Genomic DNA, 13885 nt, shown 5'->3' on the forward strand with positions numbered 1-13885 from the left:
ATGCGGCAACCCTCCATTCTCTTTCCTTCTATACAAGTGGACAAGCTCTGCTCTGTTGGGAGGGCACACGCCAAATGCTCAAACCAAATGCAAGTGTTGCAGGTGAAGTGTACAAACATAGCAGAATATTCTCTAACTGTAACAATCAATCTGGCATTTAGTAACCAGATAGTCAAACATTTAACTTATTGTAAAATTAATCACTTATATGGTTAATTGTTTTAGACCTGACCAAAAATACAGACTCCAGAATTCATTAACAATCTATTTCTCCAAAGAGGAATCATTCATTTCTTTGCAGATCAATAAATGTAGTTCATAGTGTAACAAAGCTTTGCATCAAAATGTCACACAGCTTGTTTGGTTGCTTACATCAGTGTCAGAAGCATCTTCTCCAAAGGCTTCTTGCGCACAATGTGTTCTTTCAAAATGTCTGTGATGTTTGAATTCACCCTCAGAATCATATTCATTTGAATCTCTCATTGTGGACATGCCACTGTCAAAACAGCTTTCAGTTAAGCTTTCAACTTCACAACTTGCTCTGCGCATTGGGTCACATACAGCAAGTGACTCCATGTCTTCATCTAAGTAAGAAGATCTGGATGACCTATTGGAAACAACAATGAAAATCCAACGCTTTAGTTTATCAGTGCTGTTGAAGTTTGGAGTCAAAGAAATTAGATCCTATAAATGTAGGGTAATCCCCAACAACTGAAGGAATCATCGAAACCAACAGTGGTCAGTTTTCCATGTGAGGACATTACAGAAACATTTTAGTTTTGTCTCATTGAAACTTTGACTTGAAGCTCCCCTAAGTTTCTATTGAGGGAAAGAAGTGCACTTAAAGGCTGTTGAGCATTGAGGCATAAGACTTTTTTTTAAATATATAAGGAGTGAGAGGGGAAATAAGCTGCATTTCAAATCACACAACAACAAGCTATAGTCCAACTGGTTTATTAGAAATTACAAGCTTTCAGAGCATTGCTCGGTAGGTATAGGGAATATTGGATGACTAAAGAAATTGGTTAAGCAAAAGAAGGAAGCATATGTACGGTATAGACAGGATAGATCGAGTGAATCCTTAGAAGAGTATAAAGGCAGTAGGAGTATACTTAAGAGGGAAATCAGGAGGGCAAAAAGGAGACATGAGATAGCTTTGGCAAACAGAATTAAGGAGAATCCAAAGAGTTTTAACAAATACATCAAGGACAAAAGGGTAACCAGGAAGAGAATAGGGCTCCTCAAAGATCAGCAAGGCGGCCTTTGTGTGGAGCCACAGAAAATGGGGGAGATACTAAATGAGTATGTTCCATCAGTATTTTCTATGGAAAAGGATATGGAAGATATAGACTGTAGGGAAATAAATGGTGACATCTTGCAAAATGTCCATATTACAGAGAGGAAGTGCTGGATGTCTTGAAACACATAAAAGTGGATAAATTCCCAGGACCTGATCAGGTGTACCCTAGAACTCTGTGGGAAGCTAGGGGAGTGATTGCTGGGCCGCTGGCTGAGATATTTGTATCATCAGTAGTCACAGCTGAGGTGCCGGAAGACTGGAGGTTGGCAAACGTGGTGCCACTGTTTAAGAAGGGAGGTAAGGACAATCCAGGGAACTATAGACCAGTGAGCCTGACCTTGGTGGTGGGCAAGTTGTTGGAGAAATCCTGAGGAACAGGATGTACATGTATTTGGAAAGGCAAGGACTGATTAGGGATAGTCAACATGGCTTTGTGCGTGGGAAATCATGTCTCACAAACTTGATTGAGTATTTTGAAGAAGTAACAAAGAGGATTGATGAGGGCAGAGCAGTAGATGTGATCTATATGGACTTCAGTAAGGCATTCGACAAGGTTCCCCATGGGAGACTGATTAACAAGGTTAGATCTCATGGAATAAAGGGAGAACAAACTATTTGGATACAGAACTGGATCAAAGATAAAAGACAAAGGGTGGTGATGGAGGGTTGTTTTTCAGACTGGAGGCCTGTGACCAGTGGAGTGCCACAAGGATCGGTGCTGGGTCCTCTACTTTTTGTCATTTACATAAATTATTTGGATGCCAGCAGAAGAGGTACAGTTAGTAAGTTTGCAGATGACACCAAAATTGGAGGTGTAGTGGACAGCGAAGAGGGTTACCTCAGATTACAACAGGATCTTGATCAGATGGGCAAATTGGCTGAGAAGTGGCAGATGGAGTTTAATTCAGAAAAATGAGAGGTGCTCCATTTTGGGAAAGCAAATCTTAGCAGGACTTATACACTTAATGGTCCTCGGGAATGTTGCTGAACAAAGAGACCTTGGAGTGCAGGTTCATAGCTCCTTGAAAGTGGAGTTGCAGGTAGATAGGATAGTGAAGAAGGTATTTGGTATGCTTTCCTTTATTGGTCAGAGTATTGAGTACAGGAGTTGGGGGATCATGTTGTGGCTGTACAGGACATTGGTTAGGCCACTGTTGGAATACTGCATGCAATTCTGGTCTCCGTCCTATCAGAAAGATGTTGTGAAACTTGAAAGGGTTCAGAAAGGATTTACAAGGATGTTGCCAGGGTTGGAGGATCTGAGCTATAGGGAGAGGCTGAACAGGCTGGGGCTGTTTTCCCTGGAGCGTCAAAGGCTGAGGGGTAACCTTATAGAGGTTTACAAAATTATGAGGGGCATTGTGAGGGTAAATAGGCAAAGTCTTTTCCCTGGGGTGGGCAAGTCCAGAACTAGAGGGCATAGGTTTAGGGTGAGAGGGGAAAGATACAAAAGAGACCTAAGGGGCAACTTTTCACACAGAGGGTGGTAAATGTATGGAATGAGCTGCCAGAGGAAGTAGCAGAGGCTGGTACAATTGCAATATTTAAGAGGCATTTGGATGGGTATATGAATAGAAAGGGTTTGGAGGGATGTGGGCCGGATGCTGGCATGTGGGACTAGATTGGGTTGGGATATCTGGTTGGACCAAAGGGTTTGTTTCCATGCTGTACATCTCTATGACTCTATGATTCTATGAGGTGGAGGGACACGCACAGGCACAGAATTTATATGCAGCTTTTCAATCCAGATATTTGTAAAATATTGCTGCCTGGCCAAATAAAATTACCACATGATGCATTTTTAAAGCATGTTTACATTTATTTCAGGTGAGCAACAATGGAAAAGATGTTTTATCTGGAAACATTTGTACTTGTCACTTTGCTCATCTATGAATATACTTTAGGTAATTAAATATTGTCAGATTACAATTCTCTCCCTCCCATTTCCATTCTAATTACACTCTAATCTCAATTAGATTCTATTAGGCTTTTCACCATATTACGTAAGTTCAGGGAAAGTGACAACATTAAGTGTTTCATTCATTTAAGTTAGATATCAAGATGTGCCTCGAAGTAACAGCTACTGTTTTGAGAATATTCCTGCGAGAATAAAATCCTGCAGCAAAATGCCTTCCCTTCCACCACACCGAATCTAACAGGAATCACCTGTATAACTTATCTAGCAAGACTGAAGATTTTGCTTCATCTACTGTTTTTCGCTTCTGCGAAATGAAAAAGCTTAACAAGAAACCCATTTTTGTCATTTGTCAAAAGCACACAAAGTAGGAAATAGGGTTCTGAATCTCACTACCTATAAATAACACTTATCTATTTTATTCATTCATAGAATATGAGAGTCATCTGCCGGCCAACATTTATTTCCCACTTCTAATTACCCTCAGGGCAGTTCTAAATCAGCCGCATTACTGTGGGTTTGGAATCATCTGCTTGCCTAACTAGGTAAACAGGACACGTCTCCTTCCCGAATGGGTATTAATGAACCTGTAGTAGTTACACCATATTTTGTCGGTATCATGGTGAATTCAGAATAAGTCTATTCTGATCCAAGCCAAACTTAAAAATAAGAAAGATAGACATCTTGGAGACAGATAAAAAATGAGGTCTGCAGATGCTGGAGATCACAGCTGAAAATGTGTTGCTGGTTAAAGCACAGCAGGTCAGGCAGCATCCAAGGAACAGGAAATTCGACGTTTCGGGCATAAGCCCTTCATCAGGAATGAGGAGAGTGTGCCAAGCAGGCTAAGATAAAAGGTAGGGAGGAGGGACTTGGGGGAGGGGCGATGGAGATGTGATAGGTGGAAGGAGGTCAAGGTGAGGGTGATAGGCCGGAGTGGGGTGGGGCGGAGAGGTCAGGAAGAAGATTGCAGGTTAGGAGGGCGGTGCTGAGTTGAGGGAACCTACTGAGACAAGGTGGGGGGAGGGGAAATGAGGAAACTGGAGAAATCTGAGTTCATTCCTTGTGGTTGGAGGGTTCCCAGGCGGAAGATGAGGCGCTCCTCCTCCAGCCGTCGTGTTGTTATGTTCTGCCGGTGGAGGAGTCCAAGGACCTGCATGTCCTCAGTGGAGTGGGAGGGTGAGTTAAAGTGTTGAGCCACGGGGTGGTTGGGTTGGTTGGTCCCAGAGGTGTTCTCTGAAGCGTTCCGCAAGTAAGCGGCCCGTCTCCCCAATATAGAGGAGGCCACATCTGCACCCGATGTGGCCTCCTCTATATTGGGGAGACGGGCCGCTTATTTGCGGAACGCTTCAGAGAACACCTCTGGGATGCCCGGACCAACCCAACCACCCCGTGGCTCAACACTTTAACTCTCCCTCCCACTCCACTGAGGACATGCAGGTCCTTGGACTCCTCCACCGGCAGAACATAACAACACGACGGCTGGAGGAGGAGCGCCTCATCTTACGCCTGGGAACCCTCCAACCACAAGGAATGAACTCAGATTTCTCCAGTTTCCTCATTTCCCCTCCCCCCACCTTGTCTCAGTCGGTTCCCTCAACTCAGCACCGCCCTCCTAACCTGCAATCTTCTTCCTGACCTCTCCGCCCCCACCCCACTCCGTCCTATCACCCTCACCTTGACCTCCTTCCACCTATCACATCTCCATCGCCCCTCCCCCAAGTCCCTCCTCCCTACCTTTTATCTTAGCCTGCTTGGCACACTCTCCTCATTCCTGATGAAGGGCTTATGCCCGAAACATCGAATTTCCTGTTCCTTGGATGCTGCCTAACCTGCTGTGCTTTAACCAGCAACACATTTTCATCTTGGAGACAGAACCAGTACTGAAAATCCTGTTACGATAAGTGCATTGACTGCAATCTTTTGCGCTTAAGTGCTAATCATAAACTGAGTAAAAAAGGTAGTGGAGGCAATGTCCGAGTGGTTTTATTGCTGGGCTATTAGCCCAGAGACCCAGGTAATGTCCTGGGGATCCAGGTTCAAATCCTGCCATGGCAGATGGTGGAATTTGAATTTAATAAATATCTGGAATTAAGAGTCTAATGATGACCATGAGTCAATTGTTGAGGGGAAAGACCATCTGCTTCACTAATATATCCTTTGGGGAAGGAAACTGTCGGTTACCTAGTCTGCCCTACATGTGACTCCTGACCCACAAACAATGTGATAAACTCTTAACTGTCCTCTGGACCTAGCTAGTGACATCCTTATCTTGTGAATGAATAAAAAAACTCATTTTGAGAATTGCAAACAGAGAATATGTTCACAATAAAGGTTGAGATGTGAACAAAGACTGAGACCAGGAAAAGAGATAATAGTTTGTTGTATTGCATTAACAAAAACTTTAACCGATTCTTCTTACACACTGGAGCTTTTACTGCCCTTTACATCATTAATAAATGGTACCAATCTGCCAGGCTGTAGTAACTGTGTGGAAACCATCTAGAGAGAAGCCTCTTAAACAATTTTGTCAAACTGCAAAATGAAAATACTGAGGAATGAAGTGTGGTCAGTAGGATTGTTGTCTAACTTATGTTCTAAACCAATTTTTAATTTTTTGTTGGATAGCTTGTCTCAGTAATTAATGATAACAAAGGAGAAGGCAATGACATAGTGGTATGTAATTGGACTGTAATCCAGAACCTAAAGTTAATATGTGTTCAAATCTGACCATGGCAGATAGTGAAATCTGAATTTGCTAAAATATCTTGAGTAACAAGCTAGCTCAGCAAATAGGAAAAACAATGTTATATTTGGCAAATGATGTTGGATCAATTAGGAAAATAAAATTAAGTGAAGGATGCTGAAAAAAAGGCAGGTTAATATTTTAACTACATTTGGTTTAAGCTAGAGGAATAGTAGTAATGTGACTAGATTAGTAATCCACAGCCCTAGGCTCTAGTGAATGAGTTCAAATCTCATAAAGACAGCTAATACAATTTGAAGCCAATTAACAAAACAAAATGTGGGCACTATCCTTAGTTCTTAATAACAACCTGGTTCACTGGGTCCTTCTTAAAGAAAAGGAAACTGCTGCTTATCTTGTCTACATGTGACTCCAGACAGGCAAAACATGTGGTTATTTTTAACTGCCCTCTGAAGAGGTAATTGGGGATGGCAACAATCGCAAGTATTGCCAGCAATACCCATATCACATAAATGTGAAGAAAATCAGTACAGAATATAACCTAGATTCTTTTCTTCCACACTATCTCCAGAGAAGGCAACGACCTAATGATATTATCACTGGATTGTTAAACGAGAGACCCAGGGAATGTTCTGGGGACCTGGGTTTGAATCCCATTTTGCTGATAGTGGAATTTGAATTCACTTACTTAAAAAAAATCTGGAATAAAGAATCTAATGATTACCATGAATCCATAATTGACTGTCACAAAAAAAAATCAGGTTCACTAATGTCCTTTGCTGAAGGAAATTGCCATCCTGACCTGGTCTAGCCTACAACTGACTCCAGACACAAAGTAATGTGGTTGACTCTTAACTTCACTGTGGGCAAAGAGGCCGGGCCATAAATGTATGCCTAGCCAGTGACACTCATATCCTATGAATGAATTTTTAAAAACCTTGATATCGAATGATTAATAATTTCCATAAATCATTTTTCAGAACAAAAGTGAACAGCAACAGTCCATAGCAGATTGAGGTTCCAACGCATTACTAAACAAGACTGTTGATAAATATGGCAACAACTTTTTAAAGCATGAACCAATCTCAGAAATGTTTACAGACAAATATAGCTCAGTTACTTCACATTGAAAAATAGGAGGTAAAATTGTAGCTTCAGAGTAAAGATTTTGCTTTATATAAAGCACCTTTTAACATCAAATCCTACAGTGATTGACAGCTTTTTGTTTTAACTGTAGTCACCATTCATATAAAGAAACAAATCTCACAATGTGCTGTGGGTGACGGCTTACCTTATCTAAATGGGTGTAAAAATGTGAAAACAAAGAAATGGGAGGCTGGAAAGTATTGCTGAGCATGTGAGGGTCGGGTGCAATTGAATTCAGCATCTGAAAATTAGGCTGCCCTGATTACTGATGGGGTCAGTGTATGAGACTAGTGGTGCTGTAGGTAGGAGATAGCATTTTAAAATGTATTCACTGAACATGATCACCGCTGTGAGAATGTTAAACATTTTTCTGGCACCACATAGACCTGTGAGTCTGACATTAGTAGTGGGTAAGTTATTGGAGATGATTCTGAAAGATAGGACTCACAAGCATTTGGAGAGGCAAGGCTGCTTAGGGATAAACAGCATGATTTTAATTCTTCAAACTCAAGAGATTGAGGGCAGAGCAGTAGATGTGGTTTTGTGTGGACTTTAGTAAAGCCTTTGACAAGGTTCCGCATGGTAGACTAATTATTAAAGTTAGATCACATGGGATTCAGGGTGAGTTTTCCAATTGGATACAAAATTGGCCTTATGGTCAGAGACAGACGATGGTGGTGGAGGGTTGTTTTTCTGACTGGAGTATTCCACAGGGATCAGTACTGGATCCATTTTTTAGTTTGTCATTTATTTAAGACATGGTTAGTAAGTTCGTGGATGACACCAAAACTGGTGGTATTGTGGACAGTGAAGAAGGTTATCTGAGATTACAAAGAGATATTGATCAATTAGGTCAATGGTCTGAGGAGTGGCAGATGAAGCTTAATTTGGATAAATGTGAGATATTGCATTTTGGAAAACAAACAAGGACAGGACTTATACAATTAATGGTCAGGACCTGGATAGTGTTGTAGAACAAAGACCTGGGATTCAGGTACATAATTCCTTGAAATTTGTATCACAGGTAGATAGGGTGATTAAGAAGGTGTTTAAGCATGCTTTCAGATCTTTGAGTAAAGGAGCTAGGGCTAGTACAGGTGAGGCTTCTTCTGGAGTACCGTGTACAATTCTGGTCACTGTATTATAGGAAGGATAGTATTAAGCTGGAGATGGTCCAGAAAAGAATTACCAGGATGTTCCCAGGAATGAAGGGTTTCAGATATTAGAGGCTGGAAAGACTGGGTCCTTTTTCACTGAAGCACTGGAGGTGCTTACTGGAGGCATGACCTTACAGAGGTTTATAAAATCATGAGGGACATGAATAAAATGAATAACCAGGGTCTTTTCCCTAAGGTGGGAGAGTTCAAAGCTAGGAGACATATTGTTAAGGTGAGAGGAGACAGTCTTAAAAAGGACAAGGGGCAAGCTCTATACAAAGAGTGTGGAATGAACTGCCAGCAGAAGTGGTGAGTACAGGTATAGTCCAAACATTTAAAAGACTTTTGGATAAGTACATGAATAGGAAAAGTTTGAAGGAACATGGCAGGCAAGTGGTTTAGTTTGGACAAGTTGGACCAAATGGTCTGTTTCCATGTTGTATGACTCTATGACCTCATCCAAGACCCCATGACCTTCCAGGCAACCTGCTCCCATTCGCTTTGAAAGGTAGGCCTTTCCCCACCCTGTGGAAATGTCACCTCTGCCCTAACGTTTGGGTATATATCCTGATCACTTAGTGGTTACTACCATCTTTTCAGTCAGTACATTCCAGAATGTGAATCTCAAATTATTCATATTTCTTCCCAATTATCTTGTGCCTGTATCACTGACCGACAATGCATTCTGAAATCTGGTTGTCTTTCTGAAAATGAATGAGTACAGAATGCTGAAAAATGATAAACTATTGATAATCAAATTGTTCACACTTCATTATTTCAACAGTCATAATAAGGCCATCACCATTTTGGGATCATCTGAACATTACTTTTTACTCAGCACAGACCACCTAGTTGCTTAACAGAAATTGTACTGATTTTGTGAAGATGGACAAAAAAAGATACTTGCCTATCATATGGTAAAGTCTGAGGACTCTGGTATCCAGAATGCTTTGGGCTACTTCTAAACATGACACTTCCTGGTGAGGAACTTGTTGCATGCTGCAATATTATAAAAAAAATCCAATTATTTGTACATAACAATATTTTGTGTTTAAAAGTCCAGACCTCCTTCTTTAGAAAGTTGTTGGTGGAGGACAAAGGATAGTTGTGATTTATTACACAGCTCCCTTTCTTCCTTTCATTCTTGTAACACCTTTCTTCCTTTCATTCATTTGTGGGATGTGGGTGTTACTGGTTAGGCCCCCATGTACTGCATTTCATTGAACTGCCTTTTAAAAAGTGGTGGTGACCTGCTTTCTTGAATTACTGCAGATAGGTACACTACAGATCGAATAGGGAGGGATCTCCAGGATTTTGACCCAGTGACAGTAAGGAACCGTGATTTCTAAGTAAGATTACTGTGTGACTTGGAGGGAACCTTCCAAGTGGCGGTGCCCCCATGTATCCATAGCATCTCAAAAATGGGGCTTGTAGCAAGTACCATTCACACCACAAATGCCAGTTCACACCATTTCCAATGAGAGAATCCCGTCATCTTTCCTTGACATTCAGTGGCATTACCATCACTGATTCTCCATTGTCAATGTCTCTTGGGTACTGATGACCAGAAACTAAATGGAACCAACTGCCCTTCTGTGTGGTAGAAGTCATTGATTTGGGAGTGTTGTTACAGTGCATTTTGTAGTTAGTGGCAGCAGTGTGTACCATGTGGCAATGTTAGTGGGAGTGAATGATGAAGATGGTGAATGGAGTGCTATCAAGTGAGCTACTTTGTCCTAGATGGTGATAAGCTTTTTGATTATTGTTGAAACTGCAAGTGGGGAATATTATTCACACTTCTGATTTGTTCCTTGTAGATGACAGCTTTGGGAGTTGGGAGATGAGCTACTCTCCACAGAATTCCAAGTCTGGCTTGCTCTTCTCTTCAGAGTATTTTCACAGTTGGTTCCATTTAGTTTCTGGTCATCAGTACCCAAGAGACATTGACAATGGAGAATCAGTGATGGTAATGCCACTGAATGTCAAGGAAAGATGACGGGATTCTCTCATTGGAAATGGTGTGAACTGGCATTTGTGGTGTGAATGGTACTTGCTACAAGCCCCATTTTTGAGATGCCTTAAAATACCTTTTCCCTCAATGGAGTACATTTTGAACTGCCATCACTTTAGTACAGTGAGGTAATACTTGCAGTGAAATAAAACATATGGTATTTGGCAGTATTGGCTGGTTAAATATTAACCTGGACACCAACAGAACTCTCCTACTTTTTGCTGAATAATCCCATGAGATGTTTTGCATCCTGAGCTAGCAGCTAAAGTTTAAACACAATGACTCATTTTAAACATACTTTCTCTTTGGAGTTGCAAGATCAAGTCTAGGAGAAGGATTTGGAAGTAAAACTTGTCACCTCACATTGGAGTGTAAAAGAGCTTATACTCCAATGATGTGCATCTAGATTTTAAGTAAATAATGTAACATGTTCAGTCAATAAGCAGGAGAATGTGCTTCACATTACAAGCATAATCCACTTACATGACAATGGCATATTTCAGTTGTACACTCACCAAAGACGTTTTATATTTGCTGAAACTGTTTTCCAGGGCCGATCGTAAACCATCATTGCTATCATGTAGCTTTCTGTTAGCTGACCTGTAAAAGGACAGGGGAAGAACAGATATCACACTTGGATTTCAAAGAAAACTGACTTCTTCAAGAAGGATGTAACATTATATGCCAAGAGAGAGAAATTCAAACCCTTTCATCAGACTATTCAGGGGCATTGGTTTTATACTTCTCATAGATCTGGATTTTACACTCAATGACAAAGTGGCAGTATTTGCAATGGACCTTGAAGAAATCAATCTTTGTGGTCTAGAACATCAGCTTAACATTTTCTCAGCAATAAACATGATCTGGCTACTCACATTCCCTCCAAAAAAAGCAATCAGCTCTCCATGGCACTTCACACAATTTCACAGGCTTTTTCTGCACTGGAACAACTTTAAGTTAATCATATCTGCGTCAACTCTCTTGAACAGTTTAGTGTTACACTCCTGCCTTTCCCTGTAACACATCATTTAGTTCCTATTTAAATAATCATCCTTCTTGAATATCACAATTAAACCTGCTTCCAACACTCTTTCGGGCAGTGAATTCCAAACGCTAACTAATCACTGTGAAAGTTTTTTTTCTCCTAGCCCACATTTGACATAATACTTTTTAAAATTATGCCCTCTGGTGTTCAATTGTCTTATAAACAAGAACAGTTTCACTCCATTTACCTTGGCAAGTGACCATATGATTTTAAAACTTCTGTCAGATCTCCTGTTGGCTTTCTCTTCAGGAAAAAAAAACACTCCCAACCTCTCCAATCTATCCTTCGAACTAAAGTTTCTCATTGTTGAAATCGTTTTTGTAAAAGACTTAAGTGGTAATAAACCCCAGACTTCCACCTTTTGGAAGTGGTCATTTTTGGAATTTACTTTTCCAGTGACAACGCTCCCTGTATACTACAAACAGAATGTGTTTAAATGTAGCCGATATACAAAAGACGCATGTGCAGATGGGTCAGAGCCCATAAAAAATCATAGACACCATCTCCTGTATTGGGAATATATTCTGGGTATAAAATTAATTGTTCTGAGAGTGTGCTTTTAAAAACTAGTTACATCTCATTCAATAGATTTAACATTTTAAGAAATGCTAACAGCATAAAATATCGCAAATTTTCCGTGACTTCTACTTGTTTGCAGCCTACAGGATCTTAAACAATGCAGTATATGGTGAAACAACCATTGATGGAAATTTACATGTCTAATTGCACATGTGCAAACTGCAGGAATTGCTGTCAGTTTCAGGGAAATAATGAGGATGACAGTCACAGAAAAATTACTTCCATAAAATCCAGGTCATAATATTTTACAACAGATATTTTGGAAAATATACATTAACAGACACATCTGGAAAATGAACAAATAGCATGCTAATTTCAATGATTTGCACTGTTCCATCCGAGATGAGAGATGGCACATCAAGAACTGAACAGCAGTGAAAAGGATTGCTTTTTCAAATAGTTTCTGAAAACAATGAGAAGACTCCAATACCTCCCAGAACTGCTCTCTTTTTTGCAAAAATAGTGTGATCAGACCCTCATGAAAGCTGCATTTCTGGGGGGAGAGGGAAACAGTAAGTGCATTTTAAGCATGGTGATAGGGAAATCTCTTCTCCTCAGTATATGAGCAGCTAAACAAGCAACTTTATCACCAGACCAAGGGAGAGTCTCAAGTTAGTAACAGTAGTTTGATAGATTATTGACATGAAATTCAATCACCCGAATTGTTTGGCATGGGGACTCATTTTCGCTGACCCAGCAAATTTTAGGATTACTAAATTTAAAACTCAGTATGGTCCTTTTCAAATCATCCAGTTGCACTTGGTGCAGATGATCTCCCTTCGTTTTCCTCCTGTTCCTCTGCATTAAAATCCCAAGCTCAAGGAGCCAGGCCCTCATAACTGCAAGGTCACAAAAGACAGAGGACCCCTGCATAAACAGATAAACAGCAAAATCTCTTCCAGGATTCTGATGGCTTGCAGCAGAATGTTGTAGAGTGGCTTGATTGAAGGCCTCACATAGTTGGATGGTGGAAGGCGATCATGGGCCATATATAGCAGACATCCTGTTGGCTGCCTTGAAAAGAGTGGAATTTTCTGATTGTTGTGAAATTAAAAAGCACTGTGGGTGTTTTATTCATTCACAGGATATGTCTGGCAATTGAGCAAGCAGGATTTGTTGTCCATCCCTAATTGCCCAGAGGGCAATACAGAATCAAACACAAAAGTGTGGATCTGCAGTCACATGTAGGACAGCAGTTTCCCTCCCAAAAGCACATTGGTGAACCAGATGTTTTTTTGCCTATCAACAGTTTCATGGTCACCATTAGCCTCTTACTTAATTCCAGGTTTGTTGAATTCAAATCCACACAACATTAGCGTGTCTCTGGATTAATAGTCTAGTGATTACATCCTAAGCCATCAGCTTCCCTGGGTATTGCCAGGGTAACAAGTGCTCAGTGAATGAGTTCTTGGTGTGGGTTCACCTCTTGAGGAGAACCCTATTTCTCCTGTCTGTGTCACCCTCTGCATGTACTTCTCATGTTGTAGAATATGACATTGCAACTACTGTCCCCCCTCAGCAAAAACTTCCAAGTTGCTCTCGTACTTCTCCACAGTGCTTCACCAAGTTTACCAGAACACAAATCAGAAACACCTCAGCCACAGTATACACAGTTGCCCTTTAAGTAGTCTAAGAACATACTTCACCTTGTTTCCGAAAGTCTTTGTTTCAGTTGTGAATAAAAAGGGCATGGCCTGCACTTTGATTGATCAATTTTGTACATTGATTTTAGTGTGTTGAATAATACCAGCAGTATCTTGGTCACTCATGTTCAGCACATACAGGGACACACCCTTCTGAAACATTTCAGCTGGCTCATACTGCCTTGCGATTAAACAGCAGCATGTCTCATGCTCTAAATCAACATGTAGTGTTGCTGCATCCATTATCATTTCAAGTGTACACACCATGTTGTGGAAATATAAATTCACCAGCCTATAAAGGATCAAAGTATTCAGAAACAACACATAGACAAGAGATTATTTACCAGGATAAAATGTTATTGAGCAGTTTAAAGTAAAGATA

At 40.7% G+C, this 13885-nt stretch overlaps 1 protein-coding gene across 1 annotated transcript in view; it reads right to left on the minus strand.

Annotated features, from left to right (window-relative positions):
• rasef (RAS and EF-hand domain containing) overlaps positions 1–13885 on the minus strand; it is an 80444-nt gene that overhangs the window by 33352 nt on the left and 33207 nt on the right. The window contains exons 9-11 of the mRNA XM_060845113.1: positions 10752–10836; positions 9133–9224; positions 373–607 (exon numbers count right to left, since the gene is read on the minus strand). Of these exons, the coding sequence (XP_060701096.1) occupies positions 373–607; positions 9133–9224; positions 10752–10836 (412 nt within the window). The remainder of the gene's footprint in view (positions 1–372; positions 608–9132; positions 9225–10751; positions 10837–13885) is intronic.

Source organism: Hemiscyllium ocellatum, chromosome 2, assembly GCF_020745735.1.
Source record: "Hemiscyllium ocellatum isolate sHemOce1 chromosome 2, sHemOce1.pat.X.cur, whole genome shotgun sequence".
NCBI classification, from domain to species: Eukaryota; Metazoa; Chordata; class Chondrichthyes; order Orectolobiformes; family Hemiscylliidae; genus Hemiscyllium; species Hemiscyllium ocellatum.